Source organism: Pollicipes pollicipes, unplaced genomic scaffold, assembly GCF_011947565.3.
Source record: "Pollicipes pollicipes isolate AB1234 unplaced genomic scaffold, Ppol_2.1 Scaffold_7261;HRSCAF=8764_pilon_pilon_pilon, whole genome shotgun sequence".
Taxonomy (NCBI): Eukaryota; Metazoa; Arthropoda; class Thecostraca; order Pollicipedomorpha; family Pollicipedidae; genus Pollicipes; species Pollicipes pollicipes.
In genome coordinates this window covers 4,565,837-4,583,041 of record NW_023597054.1, presented here as the reverse complement: position 1 = coordinate 4,583,041, position 17,205 = coordinate 4,565,837, and the positions used below count along the sequence as shown (strand labels likewise).

Genomic DNA, 17,205 nt, shown 5'->3' with positions numbered 1-17,205 from the left:
CCGTCCGGCCTCGTCCCGACCGCCGCCTACCGCCTACCTCCTACTACCAGCTCCAGCGTGGTGTTGGCCTTCTGACCGCGGTGGAACAGCAGCGGGTTGTAGTTGATGGGCATCAGTCGGAAGCCGAGCCGGAGCCGGAGGTCGGCAGCGCGCGCCGCCGGCCGGTGCAGGTACACGTGCGCCAGGCCGCCGTGCTGGTATCCGTCCTCGCGCGCCGTCGTCCACACGTCCAGCGTGTACGTGTCGAACGGGCTGCCGGCGCCGCGCGCCCGTCAGCAGCCATCGCCGGGCGTTCCGTCCCAGGGAAGTGGCAACAGAGCGGAGCACCCCCCTCCCCCCCGGGGGGTTTGAGGTGCAGTGCCACGAGGCTGGGTTATGGCTTGGTGTGCTCCCGGTCCAGCCGCTTTCACAACAGCATACCGCACGTGACATATGACGTGACTCGTGACACATCCCGAATGACGGCATCACTTCCAAGGCTATCGGCTGCAGCTTGAGCAGCGCCCGGAGAACCGGAGAGCTGGTTGTTCAGTCAGCCAGCTGGTCATCCGTCCGCCTGTTCACGTCACCGGCCAGGCGGCTGTCCGAGCCACGCGTTTTTGATCTGTCCGCTCAGTCGGTGGCTGCGTCGATCGGTGGTTCGAATATTCCAGTGTTGGCAGGCCGGTCCGTTGGCCGGTATGTCGGTCAGTCGGTCCGTCTGTGAGTCCGCGGCCACCTGATTCGTCCCAGGTTCGTCCGGCTGCCGTCCTGCAGCGCGGGCCGCCGTGTACTCACTGCTGCTCGGTGTTCTCGGCCGTGACGTGATAGATGACCGGGGCGGTGAGGCCCAGCCGGCCGGCCGTGCGCAGCTCACGACACACCGACAGGCCCGTGTACACAGCCTGCGGCAGGCAGTGGACGGCGCGCGCGTCGGCCGCCGGCGACGGGCGCAGCGCCTCTCCCTGCCGCAGCTGCGCGCCGTGGCTGCAACAGCGCCGGAACGTCACCACACGGCGGCCGCAGACGCAGCCGACCATCCTGTCGTCTCACCACAGCAGAGCACGGCCAGCGCCGGCCGCCGCCACAGCGCACCTTCACGTCCGTCGACTCACGCCGGACACGGCACCGGTACACAGCGGGGCGCGCGCGTGTGCCGCGCCGGGCACGGCGCAGACCCGCTCTGTGCGCCAGTCATCTGCCTGCCCTGCCCTGCCTGCTGGACGTGACAGCCGCGCTGTAACTTCGGTTGCCGACGAGGCCGTCTCCTGAGAGCTCAACCCGACAACCTCGGCGGCGACCGACAGTCCGAAGCCCAGACACCGTTATGAAGACGGGGATGGGGACTCACGAGCCCACGGCGACCGACCTGAGCAGCAGCAGCGTGCGCTTCCTATCCGGTTTTGGCGCCGTCAGCCGCACCGTCCTGTTCATGACAGCGTACGACACGTTCAGACTGAACGGCGCGTACGCCGTGGAGTTGAGCTGGAGGCCGGTGCGAGCGAACGGCGGAAGAGCCACCTCCAGACCCACTACCACGCTTAGGCCGACACTGGGGGCGGTCACGAGACACTGTCAGATGAGGCTTGAACGACGGCAGTCGTCCAAATGGCATTCAAGAGCATTCTACAGTGAGAATAAAAACCGGTGAATGCCAGCTCGACACTTCATAAGATCACATGGGCTGATCCGACGACAATCCCAGGCCTTGTCGCCAAATCGCCGTGAATCGGCGCAGGTCTGGGACGTGGGCTGGCGTCGACGGCACTGGCCTCACCTGGCTGACAGCTGGGCGTCGCCGTTGAACGCCTCCGACATGTTGCGGTAGGACCGGCCGAGGCGGCTGGAGATCTCGGCCGCCGCGCCGGCCGCCAGCGTGCCGTCCGCGAACATCTGCAGCGGCAGACCGACCGCCAGCGCCACCTGCCGCCGCCAGGCCCGCCGTCACACGCTGACACGCAAACTTCTCAGGCAACAAACACCAACAGGTCTGACGTGGATGTGGCGCAGTATGAGCTAAGATATCCAAGTTTAATGCATCGCGTACAAATGTTATACCTGGCATGGATTCTGCATGTTGCAGAAGGGCACAAAATGACGGAACGAACACAGACAACGCTCGCCAGCGCGCGTGTGAACCAAGCAAGATATCCACAATAAGAGGTGGAGAGACAAACTTCACGCCAGTCAAGCCTGGATATCCACCTCAAGAGGAGCCGGCGCTCACCCTGTGCTGTCCCTCCAGGAATTTAAAGATGGTCTCTGAGTGGAAAAGCTTGCGTCCGAGGATGCGGATGGGCTCTGGCGGCGGGTCGAACGCCTCCAGCCGGCTGATGACGTCATCGGCCGTCAGGTACGCCAGCTGACTGCCCATTACGCTGACGGTAAGCACAGCTCGCGGCTGGCCGTCGGGCAGCGCTGTGCGAGCCTGGTACGCCTGCAACAGGCGCCGTAGCCAGGCGGAGACGTCCGGCGACAGGCGTAGCTGGCCAGGCGCGGCCGCGCCAGAAGCGCTGACGAAGCTGACACCCGCCGAACCAGCCGCCGAACGCCGCCAGCACCGCCTGCGCCACTTCGCGCAGCGCGCCGCGCGCCGTCGTCAAATCGAACTCGGGGTCGCGCACCAGGTCGTGCAAGAAGCGCTCGAAGTCAACGGCGCGCAGCTCCAGCTGCAGCGGCGTAGCGCCGCCGCCACCCAGCCGCAGTGTCGTGTTGAGCAGCAGCAGGTGCGGCAGGAACGAGGCACCGTGCAGCCGCCACAGCTGCACGCCGGCCTCGGGCGCCGGCACCGACGGCAGCGCCATCTGCAGCCAGCGGTCCAGACGCAGCTCGCGCACTGTCGACACGCTCGGCGAGTTGAAGAGGCCGTCCGTGACGGCTTCCAGGTCGACGGAGAGCGCGGCCGCCACGCGCCGAGTCAGCGCGCGGCGCGGGTCGGTGCGCGGGAAGCGCTTGAAGTGGCGCATCACGAACGTCGAGAGCGCGTCGGAAGGGTGGGCCGTCGCCCACCTCAGCGCCATGCGAAACCAACGCTCCGTCGGGAAGCGGCGCAGCAGGGCCAGGTAGGCCAGCTGGCGCGTGACCAGCGCGTGCCGCTCGTCCTTGTACAGGTCCTGCAACGGCGCGGAGGGCGCGGCTGAGGGCGGCGCGCCACTACGGAGGCCGCCGGCGGCGCCAAACGGACTCGGACATGGACATGCCCAGAGAACACATCACGAGGCATGCGCGAAGTTGGGTAACCAAAGACGCGGCGGCCGGTATTGTGAGCACGTGGGAGAGCGACTTTCATGCCTTAACAGCGCACCGACACAGTGCAAGTCATCACCGTCTATTACCCGCGCTTTTCCACATCATGTGAAAAGGTTTCGGCGTATCTGCAGCGCATAGATACTCGTCAGCACCTTTTTTTCTGTGGGATGATTTGACTCTTCTCGCATGTTTGTCCAAGTGTTTCCCACCACAGAAGCACAGGATGTACCTAACATAGCACATTCTAGCGCCACTCTACCATCGACCTATCCACGCCCTCCCTTTTCAGGGCTCCCTAACATAGCACTGTGTCGCTGATACGGGCGCAAATGAAAACCTTGACAGCTACGTCAGCCCACTGACGCGCATGCGCACAAAGTCTGTTCAGACCGAGCGGCGCGGCACCTCCGCTCCAGCTCCACCGCCGCCCCGGTGTGCCGTTACCTGGAGGACGGTGGCGAACTTGGGCGGCAGCCGGGCCCTGTCAAGCGTGCGCACCGCCTCGCTGGCCACCAGCACCGGCCGGCTGGGCTCCGAGGCACAGCTCCGCACCACCGACAGCGTGGCGAAGTCGTCCAGTGCCAGGTCGCCCAGGTTACTCAGCGTCTGACCGCGGCAGGAGCACCGGTCAGTGGGCAGCGCCCAAGGGAGGCAAGCAGTGCTCCAGTCTGGCCGCGGCGGGAGCACCGGTCAGTGGGCAGCGCCCAGGGGAGGCAAGCAGTGCTCCAGTCTGGCCCCGGCAGGAGCACCGGTCAGTGGGCAGTGCCCGGGGAGGCAAGCAGTGCTCCAGTCTGGCCGCGGCAGGAGTACCGATCAGTGGGCAGTGCCCGGGGAGGCAAGCGGCGCCCTAACCGCTGGCCGGCCGACGCGGGCAACAGCGAGCACCGTGGCGCCCTCTGTCTGCATAGGCGTAAACCAAAACGAAGGTGAAACAAATCATGAGCGATGGGTAAACAGATTCCAAAAGGCAAAACACAACAAACAGGGCGTGTCACATCTCTGAAGAAACCCAAAGTTCGCAATCAGTCAGCATTCCAGCCGGCCAGAGCGCGCTCCGTGCGACGCCGGCCGGCGCGCGGACCACCGCCGCCGCCGCCGCCCACCTTGAGCGCCATCAGCACGGCGGCGTCACCGCCCTCGCAGCGCGATCCGATCATGTCGACGGCGGTGCGGCGCAACCGGTCAACCACGGCCGTGAGCCGCGGCCCGGCGGCGGCGCTGCGTCGCAGGGCGCCCGCCAGGCCCAGCAGACACCAGCGCGTAGGCGCCAGCTCGCACAGCGAGTACATGCTGTGCGCGCTCTCAACATCGCGGATCTGGGGGGGGGGGGGGGGCGTCAGAGCGATCGGGGGTGGGCGTGAAGGAGAAAACTGCTGGCCTCGGAGTCCACATCACGGTGGGAAGATAGCGGTGTTGCCAGAGGTGCAATTAGAGACAGAATGCCCCAGCCTCTAAATGGGTCAACACGCTTATTACACAGTGAGGCATCGTGTTAGTGCATAATATGCTGGCCGTTTGGCTACGGGGCTAGCCCTACCGGCGGCTGTTTCGGGAGACTAAACAGATCAGCGTCCGACATGAAAACAATGGCACGTCCCGGTCCCGGCTCGTGCCAGTGCTCTGACGATCACGCCTCAGAGCGTCCTCCGCGTGCAGCGCCGGCCGGCTCCGTACCGTCGTCCAGTGCCAGGTGAGGTAGAGAGGCGTGAGCCGAGCGCCCGTCAGCTCGCCCGAGCGCACCATGGCGGCCACCTCGCGCAGGCAGGCGGCCGAGCCGCACTGCAGCACGGCCGTTCGCGCCGCCGAGTCCATCACCTCCTGCCGGCCGACACCGTGAGCAGCGGTCAGCAGGCGGCGACGCCAGATCGGCGGCCGCTCACTACAGACGCAGGCCACACACCCGAACCTTGCGGCTCACGGCATGGCCAATGCTCTCCATCCGGTGTCCACGACGATTTGAGTTCAAGGCCGCGCCGTGTCTCACGCTGTTGCTCGGTTCAACCTAGCGAGCGGGGCGATTACCGCGGTAACTGGGTCCGCCCGTCCTGTCAGCATTGTCGTTAGATAGCTGCGCCTCCTGTTGGCCGACTGTGGCAGACGGTTACTGATGGCAGCGCGCGTGGCACGTCACATACCTTTCCGAAGGTCGCACAATCTGTGCAGTTGTCGGACATGTGAAGGGGGTTCTCATATTTCCGCCTGAGCGCACGTAGCAAATTTGTGAACTTCTGCGGCGTTTCCGGAGTCATCAATGGAACACTGGAGGATATGAGATCTCGAAGGCGACCGAACACTGAAACCGAACGGAGCACCGGTTCAGATGTAAGGAGAGCCATCTCGGCGGATGACTGGGCTCACGCACGCTACTCAGCCTGGACGTGACTGGACACGGCGCCTGCTGAACGCGACTCACGGGACGGCGTAACCCAATACAGCCGGGCCTAGCAGTGCCGGCAATCCACAGAGACTCAGCACAGACCGACCGCCAGGGGAAACTGAAGGACAGCTTTGTAGAGATGGGCGAGGCCAGCAGCGGCCTCGCTCGCCGGCCGACCCGACAACGGCCGTCTATTCGCAGCCCACTGGTGCCAGAGCTGGTCACAGGGAACTCGGCAACGGCGAACGGGAACTTTTATGTTTGCGCTGACTCACAGGTGACACAGCGCGCCGTCTCTAGCCCAGACACTGACTTCTCCCCGAATTTTGACCATTTGGCCATTGATTGCGTTCCCGTCAATCGACGCCGACGTGATGGTATGAATGATGATATATGATGATGGATGATAATATTGTGATGTGTTTAAATACCTCGTATAACAGCAGTTTAGACATTCGCAGCACTTCATTGCCCTAGTATTTTCGTATATGCTCATACGCATAAGGGCGCCCAGAAGAGCATAAAGATGGCTCGAATGAGAATGTGGGGGGGGGGGGGGGCTCAGGACCACGTCAAAGTGTACACAGTGACAGCCCGAGAGCCGGGGTCAGCAATCTGCCGTCCCCGCTGTCGGCAGATCTGCGGGGGTGGCTGCGGGGCCGCGGCCGCCCTGGCGGAGCGCGCCGCTGTTGGGCATCCCCCGCCCGGTCTGGCTGCCGACCCGCCCCGGCGACGCATCATCGCCAGAAGACGGCAATTTTCAGAATTCTCAAAACATCCATTTCGAAAATACGAAAACGGTCGAGGGAGAAACTGGAGTCCGTTTCCTCGTCCTCACCCAGTATGCAGCGCGCAAATAGCGGAACGGCGCGCTACACCCCTCACTGTTGGCCGGCGTGACACGAATACCGGCCGGCCTGCTCTGTGTGGCGCGGTTGGGAGGAGCATGCTCCCGGACCAGCAGCGCGATGAGCACGCACCATCTGGTCTCGTGATGGGGCCACCAGACCTATCGGACACCTGATCCGCCGGCCGGGCCTGTAGCCATCCCGGCCGGCTCGGCCACCGCTCGCCGCCCGCCGCCAGCCAGCACCGCCCGATGGCCAGGCTGTCTGTCGGCTCCGACAGAAACGCGGCCACACCAGCTGGTGACGTCCCAGCGGGCGGCGCGCGCCGACCGCTCCCAGCCCCGGCCGGCCACATCTCAGTCGGGCCACAGCGGCCGGCTCAGCCGCCGTTCTCCCGCGGCCCGCACAGCAACAGTCCGCCAGCCGATGCACCATAACGCGAAGCACGTGCTGTCCCGTCCAGGGGGCGTCAAGGGCTCCGCGTATCACAGGGCCAGGCGGTGCGTCGCCATGGTTCGCTGGTGTACGATAGCGCCGCTATCGGAGAGAGCGCTGGGTACTGACACTCGAGATGGGTATCGACCGGCTCTGGGTGGCTCTGGGTGGCGGCCTCGAGCAGCACCTACTCAGGTTCCCACTGGGTACACAGCGACGGCGTCCACGTGCCAAGACGTACCAAATAGGTAAACGGCGTCGGTCCTCGCCGGCAGACATATCGGTGGAAACAGCGCACAAACACAGACAACACATGACGGTACAAGTGCCCACTGAGCACAGCAACACGACCCATCGCTAGAAACATGCAGTAGGCCACGGTACTGCTGCCGCCCTCCCCCGGAGACGGTACAGCCTGCTTATCTCAGCTGGGCTCGTTCTGCCCGGCTTCACCGTCTCACTGCCTCCGGCCGCTCCCGCCGGCCCCTCACCGGAGTTGTCCCCGACGTCGACGAACGGCGCCGAGTCCTGCAGCTGGAAGGCGGCGCCCGCCTGCCGCGTGTTGCGCTCCAGCGGTGGGTCGGCGGCGCGCGTCGACAGCAGACTCAGATCCTGCCTGTGAGCGGTCGGTACCCGGTCAACGGCGGCCCGCCAGCGGCCATGCCTCTCAGCCACCGCCTGCGATGGGCTGAGACTCCGCACCTCGCAACGATCGGCGACGGTGTGCCGGCGCCGCGTACGGGATAACTGCCCCCCCCCCCCTCGGATTCCGCTCTGATCCTCCCAATCCCCATCTGTCCACCTTAGTCTCAGGCACGTGATTACGCCCATGCAGCCCAATGGCCTCATTTTACTCCATTTGTGCGTGCGGTAAGTGTACGTGCGATCCCTGGTCTGGGGCTCGTACAAGGCTCCAGTGGTCTCGCTGGCCCGCTGGGGCCGGTGGAGCAGCCGGCTGTGAGCTCGTGCTGCCGCCAGCGCCTGACTCACGTGACCACCACCTGGACGAGGTCGGCGGCGGCTCGGCCGGGAGGGTGCAGCTGCCACGTCTGGCGGCAGGCGGCGGCGCGCAGCTCGCCCCAATCGGCCTCGTACTCGCAGGCCGACGACACCGCCAGCTGGTCCTCCAGCAGCCGCTACAGCCGGCAGCGGCGCCGCGTCACTGCCCGCCCACAGAGCTGGCTGGGCCAGTGGCCGCACGCGCCCACCGGCTCAGCACAGAGCAACGCGAACCGAACACTTCCGATGGCACACACATACATCCCCTCAGCGTTGTATATCAGCGTTGATGTACATCCCATCAGCGTTGTATATCAGCGTTCATGTACATCCCATCAGGGTTGCATTGCGATCCTGCGTGACGTTCATAAACCTTGGGTTAACATGAACAAGTTTCAGGGAATATCACAGTCGATCTATTAACACGCAGACCGCCTGCGTGGCAGCCTACTAAGCGAACCCACCAGGGAGGAAATCGGTGAGAAGGGTGAGAGCACACTGGGCTGATTCTGTGCCGGGTCGCAGCCCCGGGACCGCTCCACCCGCTGGCGGCCGGAAGGAGTGCGGCTAACAGTCCACTCGCAGTCGCCGTCCACCGTCTGAAACGTCAGTTGTGGATCACGCAGCGCACCGGCGGTAGCGGTCGCCAGACGGACGTGACACGGAGTCAGCAGCCACCTCACGGAGTCGGCGTCTGACACCGCAGCCAGCAGTAGTCATGACAAGGACACAGGACTGAGCCGGCAGCATGAATTGAAAACGCTGGCCATGGCCTGAGGCCACTACTTGTTTTGCACAGCCGGCAGACTTGTCTGCAACACCGAGGCCAGCACATTCCATTTCCGCTGGATATACCATTCACAGCTTATGGGTACTGATTGAATGAACGCGACTCGTCAGCAACTCTCTGACCCAGAGCGTACGATCCAAAACAGCCCACTCAAAAGACGACAGTCCCTCGAGTCCCGCAGAGCCAGGGATGACGGCGGCGAGAGTCTGGCGCCGCTCGGCACACCAGCTGACCAGGGCCCGCCACCGGCCGGCTGGGGTCGGCACCCGGCGCCGCTCGGCACACCAGCTGACCGGGGCCCGCCACCGGCCGGCTGGGGTCGGCACCCGGCGTCGCTCGGCACACCAGCTGACCGGGGCCCGCCACTGGCCGGCTGGGGTCGGCACCCGGCGTCGCTCGGCACGCCAGCTGACCGGGGCCCGCCACCGGCCGGCTGGGGTCGGCACCCGGCGTCGCTCGGCACACCAGCTGACCGGGGCCCGCCAGCGGCCGGCTGGGGGTCGGCACCCGGCGTCGCTCGGCAGACCAGCTGACCGGGGCCCGCCAGCGGCCGGCTGGGGTCGGCACCCGGCGCCCGGGCCGACCCTGCGATCGTCCCGTATCAGTTCGGCTATCGCGCCGCGCCCAGAGCGGCACGCCTGCGCACAAGCGCACGCGCAAAAGCCGCCGACCGCGCCCTACCTGACGCGGACCAGGGCTTACTCCTGCGTTTCAGCACGGTGAAAATGAGGGACCCAGTGCCGCGCCACCGTGGCCTGGCCACAAGGCATCCAATGCCAACAAGCACAGACGAGCACCGATGCGCTCGTTGCCGGTGAGCGCGCGCGTAACAACAGGGGACTTCTCAGCCGCGTTCCCCATTGACAAAGTACCTACCCGAGTTGCTACGTATGACGAAAGAAGTGCCTACATGATATACAAACGACAATCCTTCAAGCCGTAGGCACTGTTGTGAAGCACTGACCTCTGATGTCATAGGTTGCCACTTGCGAACGGCGTTTGGTCATGGGAACGAGGCCCCAGATATTATAGTTGAGTGAAATATAGTCAACTGCATGTATCCAGATGAATGAAATACGGCGTTTAAGTGTCTGATTTCAAATCGGGTTCCTGATGTTTTTAGCATACCTCTGCACAGTTTGTAAACGTTAGCTGATGAAGACAACTGCGCGCAACCCACGAATAACCCATTACCTGGCCTTTGTCTCGTCCCGTTTTGGGGAGTAAACTGCTTAGCAAACTGCTCAACTCGTCACGCAGCCTCTGTAACAATTGTACCAGGTGGGCGAATATTCAAAAGGGTTTGTCACTGGATAAAATTTCGTCGCTTGACATGACAGCGAAAAATGTAAACCGTTCTGCAGATAAGCACGCGCAAGCGAGTAGGCCAATATGTCTATGCGCAGAACCCAATACCAGACGCCTGCTGGACCGCCAAGTGATGTCGATACATCTTCTTCCGTCGACATCACGTGGTGCCACATCAGGCTAATCAATTTTAGTTCAGGAATCCACATCGAAACGATGTACTTCTGTGGTCATCATCGCCGTCTTTCACGTCACCAGCCGGCCTCACCAGCTGGGATCCGGCGGCCGGGTGCCAGCCGGCAGCTGACAGCCGGCAGCTGACAGCCGGCAGCTGACAGCTGACAGCTGACAGCCGCACCCCGGCCCCGGAGCCGGTGGCACGGCCCGCGGAGACACACTTTATCTCTCAGCGAGCTGCCATTTGAACGGACAACGGACCAATTGAGGCTCTCAACCAATGCGCACAACGAACGATAACAGGCGAACAGCGACAACACGCTGCTATAGCAGACTCGGGGACTGACAAAACGGGCACAGACACGGAGAGCGAGAGGGGACAGGGCCGGGCGTGCAGGCCGCTGCCGACCTTGCCCGGCCTCTCGAGCCGTGGCCGGCTGATGCGCAGCACGTGCAGGAAGCCGCGCCGCACATTGGTGATGAAGGCCGCCTCCTCCGGGTCCACGTACACCTGCTCCAGCTCGGAGGCAGCCAGCCGGAAGTGGATATGACCTCTGAAACGGCCGGCAATGATGTCATCGACGGCGGTAGGTCCACGTTGGGAGCATGTCCACGGCACGGCAATGAGCACGACATTGCAGCAGTCTGGCAACATGGTCCAGCATCTGCGATCGATTCCCGCCTGCGGTAACGTTTACGGTGAGTTCTTATATTATGATTAGCTTTACGGTGAGCTCTAATCGTGAGAAGAAACACTAATGTCCTCCGCGGCATCATAGACGAAAAGCAGGCGCGGCTGTAGCAGTCCTCGCCCGGCCAACTCACGCGCGGGGGGGGGGAGGAGCGGGGCGCCGACCGGCCGCACAGGTGCACGGTGTTGTTAAACGCGGGCAACGACAACAACCGACAGGGGCGTAGCTGGGCCGCGCAGCTATGTCAACAACGGCGGAGGTTCCCGACTCAATATTACGGCCACCCCGCCGATCAAGGGAGCTTCGCACGTGTAACAGCACAGCCCGGGCCCCGGCGACGGCGGGCGCCAGCCACACCGTTGGCTCGGGCCCCGGCGACGGCGGGCGCCGACACATCCGTAGCTCGGGTCCCGGCGACGGCAGGCGCCAGCCACATCGGTAGCTCGGGTCCCGGCGACGGCGGGCGCCAGCCACACCGGTAGCTCGGGTCCCGGGCGACGGCGGCGCCAGCCACACCGGTAGCTCGGTCCCGGCGACGCGGCGGCCAAGCCACACCGGTAGCTCGGGTCCCGCGACGGCAGGCGCCAGCCACAAGCCGGTAGCTCGGGTCCCGGCGACGGCAGGCTGCAGCCACACCGGTAGCTCGCGGTCCCGGCGACGGCAGGCCGCCAGCCACATCGGTAGCTCGGGTCCCGGCGACGGCGGGCGCCAGCCACACCGGTAGCTCGGGTCCCGGCGACGGCGGGCGCCAGCCACACCGGTAGCTCGGGTCCCGGCGACGGCAGGCGCCAGCCACACCGGTAGCTCGGGTCCCGGCGACGGCAGGCGCCAGCCACACCGGTAGCTCGGGTCCCGGCGACGGCGGCGCCAGCCACACCGGTAGCTCGGGTCCCGGCGACGGCAGGCGCCAGCCACACCGGTAGCTCGGGTCCCGGCGACGGCGGGCGCCAGCCACACCGATAGCATGCGCCGCGCGCCGTTCGTCCGCCCCGCCCGCGGCACCGCTCATAACCGTGTGGAGCAACAGCTGGTCCTGCGCGAAAACAAACTGTTGTGTATTATCGCGGTCTTGGCGGATCAGCACGGCCTAGCGAATCCGCGCCGGCGTTGCGAGATGTAGGAGTCCGGTGCCGGCGCGCCGCTTCGGCTTTGGTGCGCGTGACGGTGACGGACCTGGAGTGGCGCGACGAGCGGATGCACTGCGTAGGGGCCGCGCGCGGAGCTGCTGGCAATGAGCTCGCCCACGGCCGGGCCCCGTCTGGGCCCATAACGAGTAAGGTGCCCGGGCTGCCGGCCGAGCCCTCAGGGTCTGATCTCATCCTTTCCCAGCTCCATCTTCATGCGGGGTTTGATGCTGCCCCGCTGTGGTTTTCCCCAGATCGTCACAAACCGTTGCAATAAAAGCGATGGCAGCAGGTAAATGTTCCCAACCACCCATCATCAATATCCCAAAGCCTATTGCCATAAAGTAACCAGGGACAACTCTAGGTCAGATTTGCGGGACTTACATGAAGGCAAGCTGCATTCCTTTCATGAGAAGTTTAACACAGTGCTTCATGCTACTGAAAGCTCGCGTTAAACAAATATAAAAATGACACCTGAAACGTACTTTAGATACCTATTCATCACGCGCACTGAGCAAAAATGTCTTAGACGGACGTACAGAACCAACTCTGGTTTGTGTGCTCCTTAATGAGGTGAGCGTGTGCTCATGTATTGCATGCTGGCCTAGCAAAGTTTTTGGCCGCCGTGTTTTCCATGTCGAAGCACAGATATGGCGCTGGCCAATGGAAAAGGTGCCAAGGACGAGCCCAGGACACTCTGCGGCGTGATAATTGCTCAACTTCCAATCCGGACAACTTGGAGCATGCGGCTGGGGAAGGCGGAGAGGGGAGCGGTCACTGTTATGGCTTGCGCGCATGCCAAGGCCGCACCGAGCCAGCGCTTCCACCCACCTCGGTCTGTCCTGCACGTGGCAGTGATCCGGCTCCCGCCAAAGACGGATATACGCGACGCTTAACGGGATAGACGGCCAAACACTATTAGGTGAAATGGAATGGTTCGTTCGATGTCAAATACTTTTTCCTTACATCCCCTTCTTTTCAAGATCCTGCAGCCACCAGCGAATAAAAGTTAGCTTGTTAATACGTTTTCAGGCTCCAGCCCGAGGCCATAGCCCTAACATCGCGTCGCAATGCAGAAGAACGCGCGAGATTTGACTGTTCTTGTTATTTCGATGAGCAAAGCAATGAGACACGGGAAAGGCCAGCTGTCGAGCCACTGCCGCTGCCACTGCTTCTGCCACTGTCACTGGTGCCACTGCTTCAGACGGAGAGAGCCCACACAGGGCGTCGATGGGGTGAGGGTGGCTGGTGCCACTGCTTCAGATTGAGAGAGCCCACACAGGGCGTCGACAAGGTGAGGGTGGCTGGTGCCACTGCTTCAGACGGAGAGAGCCCACACAGGGTGTCGACAAGGTGAGGGTGGCTGGTGCCACTGCTTCAGACAGAGAGAGCCCACACAGGGCGTCGATGGGGTGAGGGTGGCTGGTGCCACTGCTTCGGACGGAGGAGGCCCACACAGGGTGTCGACAAGGTGAGGGTGGCTGGTGCCACTGCTTCGGACGGAGGAGGCCCACACAGGGTGTCGACAAGGTGAGGGTGGCTGGTGCCACTGCTTCAGACTGAGAGAGCCCACACAGGGCGTCGACAAGGTGAGGGTGGCTGGTGCGACTGCTTCAGACTGAGAGCCCACACAGGGTGTCGACAAGGTGAGGGTGGCTGGTGCGACTGCTTCGGACGAAGGAGGCCCACCACAGGGTGTCGACAAGGTGAGGGTGGCTGGTGCGACTGCTTCGGACGGAGGAAACCACCCCAGGGTGTCGACAAGTCAGTGTTTGCTGTCCGCGGGTCAATAGTTCTCATGCGCAGCAGCAGACGGGTTGCGGGGTTAACAGGAGAGGGGTTGCGGGGTTGTGTAACAGGAGTGAGTGCATGCGGTACTTCACATTCAAAGGTGCTGGCAGAGGAGATGGTTCGTTTGCAGTTGTCTGGTGTTAGTAAGGTTCCGTAACTGACCGACCGACGTTTAGATTCTGGCGCATAGGGATGCTACGTATGGACAGGAAATCAATTTTTAGATGTGCTCTCGGCATCTGTGAGTGTAAAAAAGGGATACACATAATTTCGTTAAGAATTGTTGAAATTTACTTCCCCTTCGTCTCAAGCGCGCCACTTACATTGTCATTGCTGTCGAAACCTAATTCCGGATGCCAAAGTTGGTCAGACACCAACCTTTCCTGTACGACCCCAGCGATCACCAATCGTTGCCCAGACCCGAGATCTCAGGTGGGGGAGCCGACCTGCTCGCAGCCAATGGCGACATTCAGCGCCGATGGAGCGTATCTGAATCCACCTTAGGAGCGGCCGTGGCCGCTCCGCTCCGTTCGCCGAGCCAGTCGCCACGCCGGCCGGGGAGTGGCGTACCCGGCAGCCGGCTTACATCTGCTAAACTCGGTAACCTGCATTTGCAGGTACCCTGGTACTGCCAGCTGGCTCCCCGTTGGACCGCGCCGTCGAGCCATCCCCATCGTTCGGCCGCCACGGTAGCCTAGGGTTCCGACGACGTCGTCCCGACAGCGTCACGTACTTACTCCCTATCTCGGCAAGGTTTCTGCGATGCGTTTTAATGCGTGGCGTCGACATATGTAAAGTGAGACACGCACCAGCTGCACGCACACCACTCTGTCAACGGCCACCTGCATGGGCCCAAGGGCGCATACGAACAAAGACGGGAAATAAATGCTACCTGCCCGGCCGGCCGAAGCCCACAGCACCTGAGCCTGGTGCGGCCTTATCGCACCACCGACGCCGACCGCCACCGCCTCGGCCCAGCGCGAGGCCGCGTGGCGCAACAGCCACCGCTTACCACGTCACCAGCGGCTCAACACAGGCGCGGGCCGTGACCCTGCACGGACGGAGAGGCCGGCGTCCACGTGGCGCGGCCGCCGCCGCCGCCGCCGCCGACGCGCCGAGCTGGTCACCGGCGGGCTGGCCCGGCTTCCGGCGGGCTCAGGCGCGGCCGGGGCGGAATGCTGGCACCTGCTGGCACCCGCAGCTGGGCCCAGCTGGTCCGCGGGGCCAGCTGGGCCCAGCAATACTCCAAATAGTCCGCATCGCCCGACGGCCCGACTGCGTAAGGACCAGGCGGAACGAAACAGCACACATGCCACTGAATGACCGCGCGGAGGGAAATCCAGGGTTATTGACAGCATTACCAGAGCAGCCATGCCACAGGATACGATCGCCTGGGATAATCGGACACGCTATGGCACCTCCCTGGCCAGCGTCCCACCGGACAGTCACCGCACGCTCGCCTCACATCGACGGCATGGCGGTGGAGTCACGTGTTCGACCGGATGACAGCCTTGCGCCGCGCTGCCGCCGCTCGTCCTCGGACCGGCATCTCTCCAACACACACACGGGTCCGGCATCTCTCCAACACATACACGGGTCGCGAGGCGCACGGCACGCCGCGCTGCCGCCGCTCGTCCTCGGACCGGCATCTCTCCAACACACACACGGGTCCGGCATCTCTCCAACACACACACGGGTCCGGCATCTCTCCAACACATACACGGGTCGCGAGGCGCACGGCACGCCGCGCTGCCGCCGCTCGCCTTCGGACAGGCATCTCTCCAACACACACACGGGTCCGGCATCTCTCCAACACACACACGGGTCCGGCATCTCTCCAACACACACACGGGTCCGGCATCTCTCCAACACACACACGGGTCGCGAGGCGCACGGCACGCCGCGTTAGAGGCCAAAGGCAAGGCAGCAGTGCTGACAACGCAAGCGCGTCGAGGCCACTGTTTGTGTTAAGTATAGCCTCCAAGTCACCATGAATTCATGGGGCCCTGGCCCGCAAAATATACACAAGACCAGTGTACGGTTCGGAGCGCGGCTGTGTGAGCCAAGAGCCGACACACGGCAGAGCTAATGACGGAGGCCAGCGGATCAGAGATCGGAGGCGAGAAACGAAGCGACGTACGACAACAGACCTGAGGTCGTGCATTCCGGACTGTTCACACAAGTTGACTGCAGCGGGGACGGGATAACTGAGGGAGCACGGATCGCTCGATAGGCCGGCACTACCACCTGCCAGCGTCACCAGCTGCCAAACGACGGCAGAGCGCGCTTCAACGGATCGCGTTCTACCTGTCCCGCCAGTCAAGGCATTGAAAACAACATTCCAGCCCAAATCAGAATTATTAAGACAATTGAACGATCAGTCTAACAGCAGCATAATGGGCCGAGGCAGAATTCGCTCAGAAATTGTTTGGCCCGATTTTGAGCGAACCTGTTTTAGTAGTCACGGCATGTTCTTCTGTAGGTATTGCAGTGCAATCGAGAGAAAACTTCGAAGACTGCCCCGAGAACGACAGGAGAAGGCGGCTGGCACCAACAGCTGACGACGATCACCAATACCGACGTTACTGTTCACAACCACGACGTGCCCAGACGGCACCGGGAGTCAGCCGTGGCCACGCTGCGGCGCTCACACAGGCGCCCGGCGGCCCGACGGGCGACAGCTTCGCCGAGGACGAGCCCGACACAGCCCGCCACGCGCAGCGCTGGCCGACCGGCCGCAAAACATGACCGCCGCCGGCCTGCATCCTGGTGCGCCGCCGCCCGCGCAGTGTTCCTGATCAGCACACAGAAAAAACCGTCCCCGGCGACAAAAACGCACGTTCAGGCGGCGGCCGGGCGCTCGGAGATAGGCTGACGTCGGGGCGTCCCGGCCGGTCAGAGGTCAGCGCGCGCTGTCGCCGAGTCGCTGTCGCTGTCGCTCGGCCCGGCAGCCGAGCCATGGGTGACTTCACCCCCAGCACGGCTGCCTGGGCCGACCTGAGTCCGAACGGCGGACCGCCCACGCCGCCGCCTCCGTCACCTGCCCACGCGGCGTGGCCGTCACGCTCACCGTGACGGACTGACGGACCGGCGCTACCCCGAACACGACGGCTCTCCTCGCCCGCGCGCCGGACAGGCACAGGGCTTACAATGGGCCGTCCCCCACCTCATAGGTGCGGCCCGTCAGCGGTCTGCCGCCTCACACACAGCTCGACTGCGGCTCACACTGAAGCCAGGCCAAAGATCCGGTCTCGCCAGTTATTGAGCAGTGCAGTACCAGCCGTTCACTTCTCCGCTAAAATCTGCCGGCTGCCCGTCTTTAAAAAAACGCGTGTAGCAATTTTATTGCCATCTTGCCCTGAAGAATCAATCAAACCAATCGCTGGTCCAGCCGGCGTGATTTACAGCCATGCGGATAAGCGACTCCGAGTTCAGC

General features: G+C 63.4%; 1 protein-coding gene across 1 annotated transcript in view; it reads right to left on the bottom strand.

Annotated features, from left to right (window-relative positions):
- Window positions 1–773: 773 nt before the first annotated feature.
- Window positions 774–17,205, bottom strand: part of LOC119112650 (uncharacterized) — a 38,575-nt gene continuing 22,143 nt past the window's right edge. Inside the window, exons 6-18 of the mRNA XM_037236889.1 lie at window positions 10,572–10,716; window positions 8,352–8,486; window positions 7,879–8,024; window positions 7,380–7,504; window positions 5,364–5,521; window positions 4,903–5,046; window positions 4,332–4,544; window positions 3,673–3,834; window positions 2,675–3,092; window positions 2,207–2,280; window positions 1,757–1,830; window positions 1,349–1,531; window positions 774–966 (exon numbers count right to left, since the gene is read on the bottom strand). Coding sequence (XP_037092784.1) covers window positions 774–966; window positions 1,349–1,531; window positions 1,757–1,830; window positions 2,207–2,280; window positions 2,675–3,092; window positions 3,673–3,834; window positions 4,332–4,544; window positions 4,903–5,046; window positions 5,364–5,521; window positions 7,380–7,504; window positions 7,879–8,024; window positions 8,352–8,486; window positions 10,572–10,716 — 2,170 coding nt within the window. The remainder of the gene's footprint in view (window positions 967–1,348; window positions 1,532–1,756; window positions 1,831–2,206; window positions 2,281–2,674; window positions 3,093–3,672; window positions 3,835–4,331; window positions 4,545–4,902; window positions 5,047–5,363; window positions 5,522–7,379; window positions 7,505–7,878; window positions 8,025–8,351; window positions 8,487–10,571; window positions 10,717–17,205) is intronic.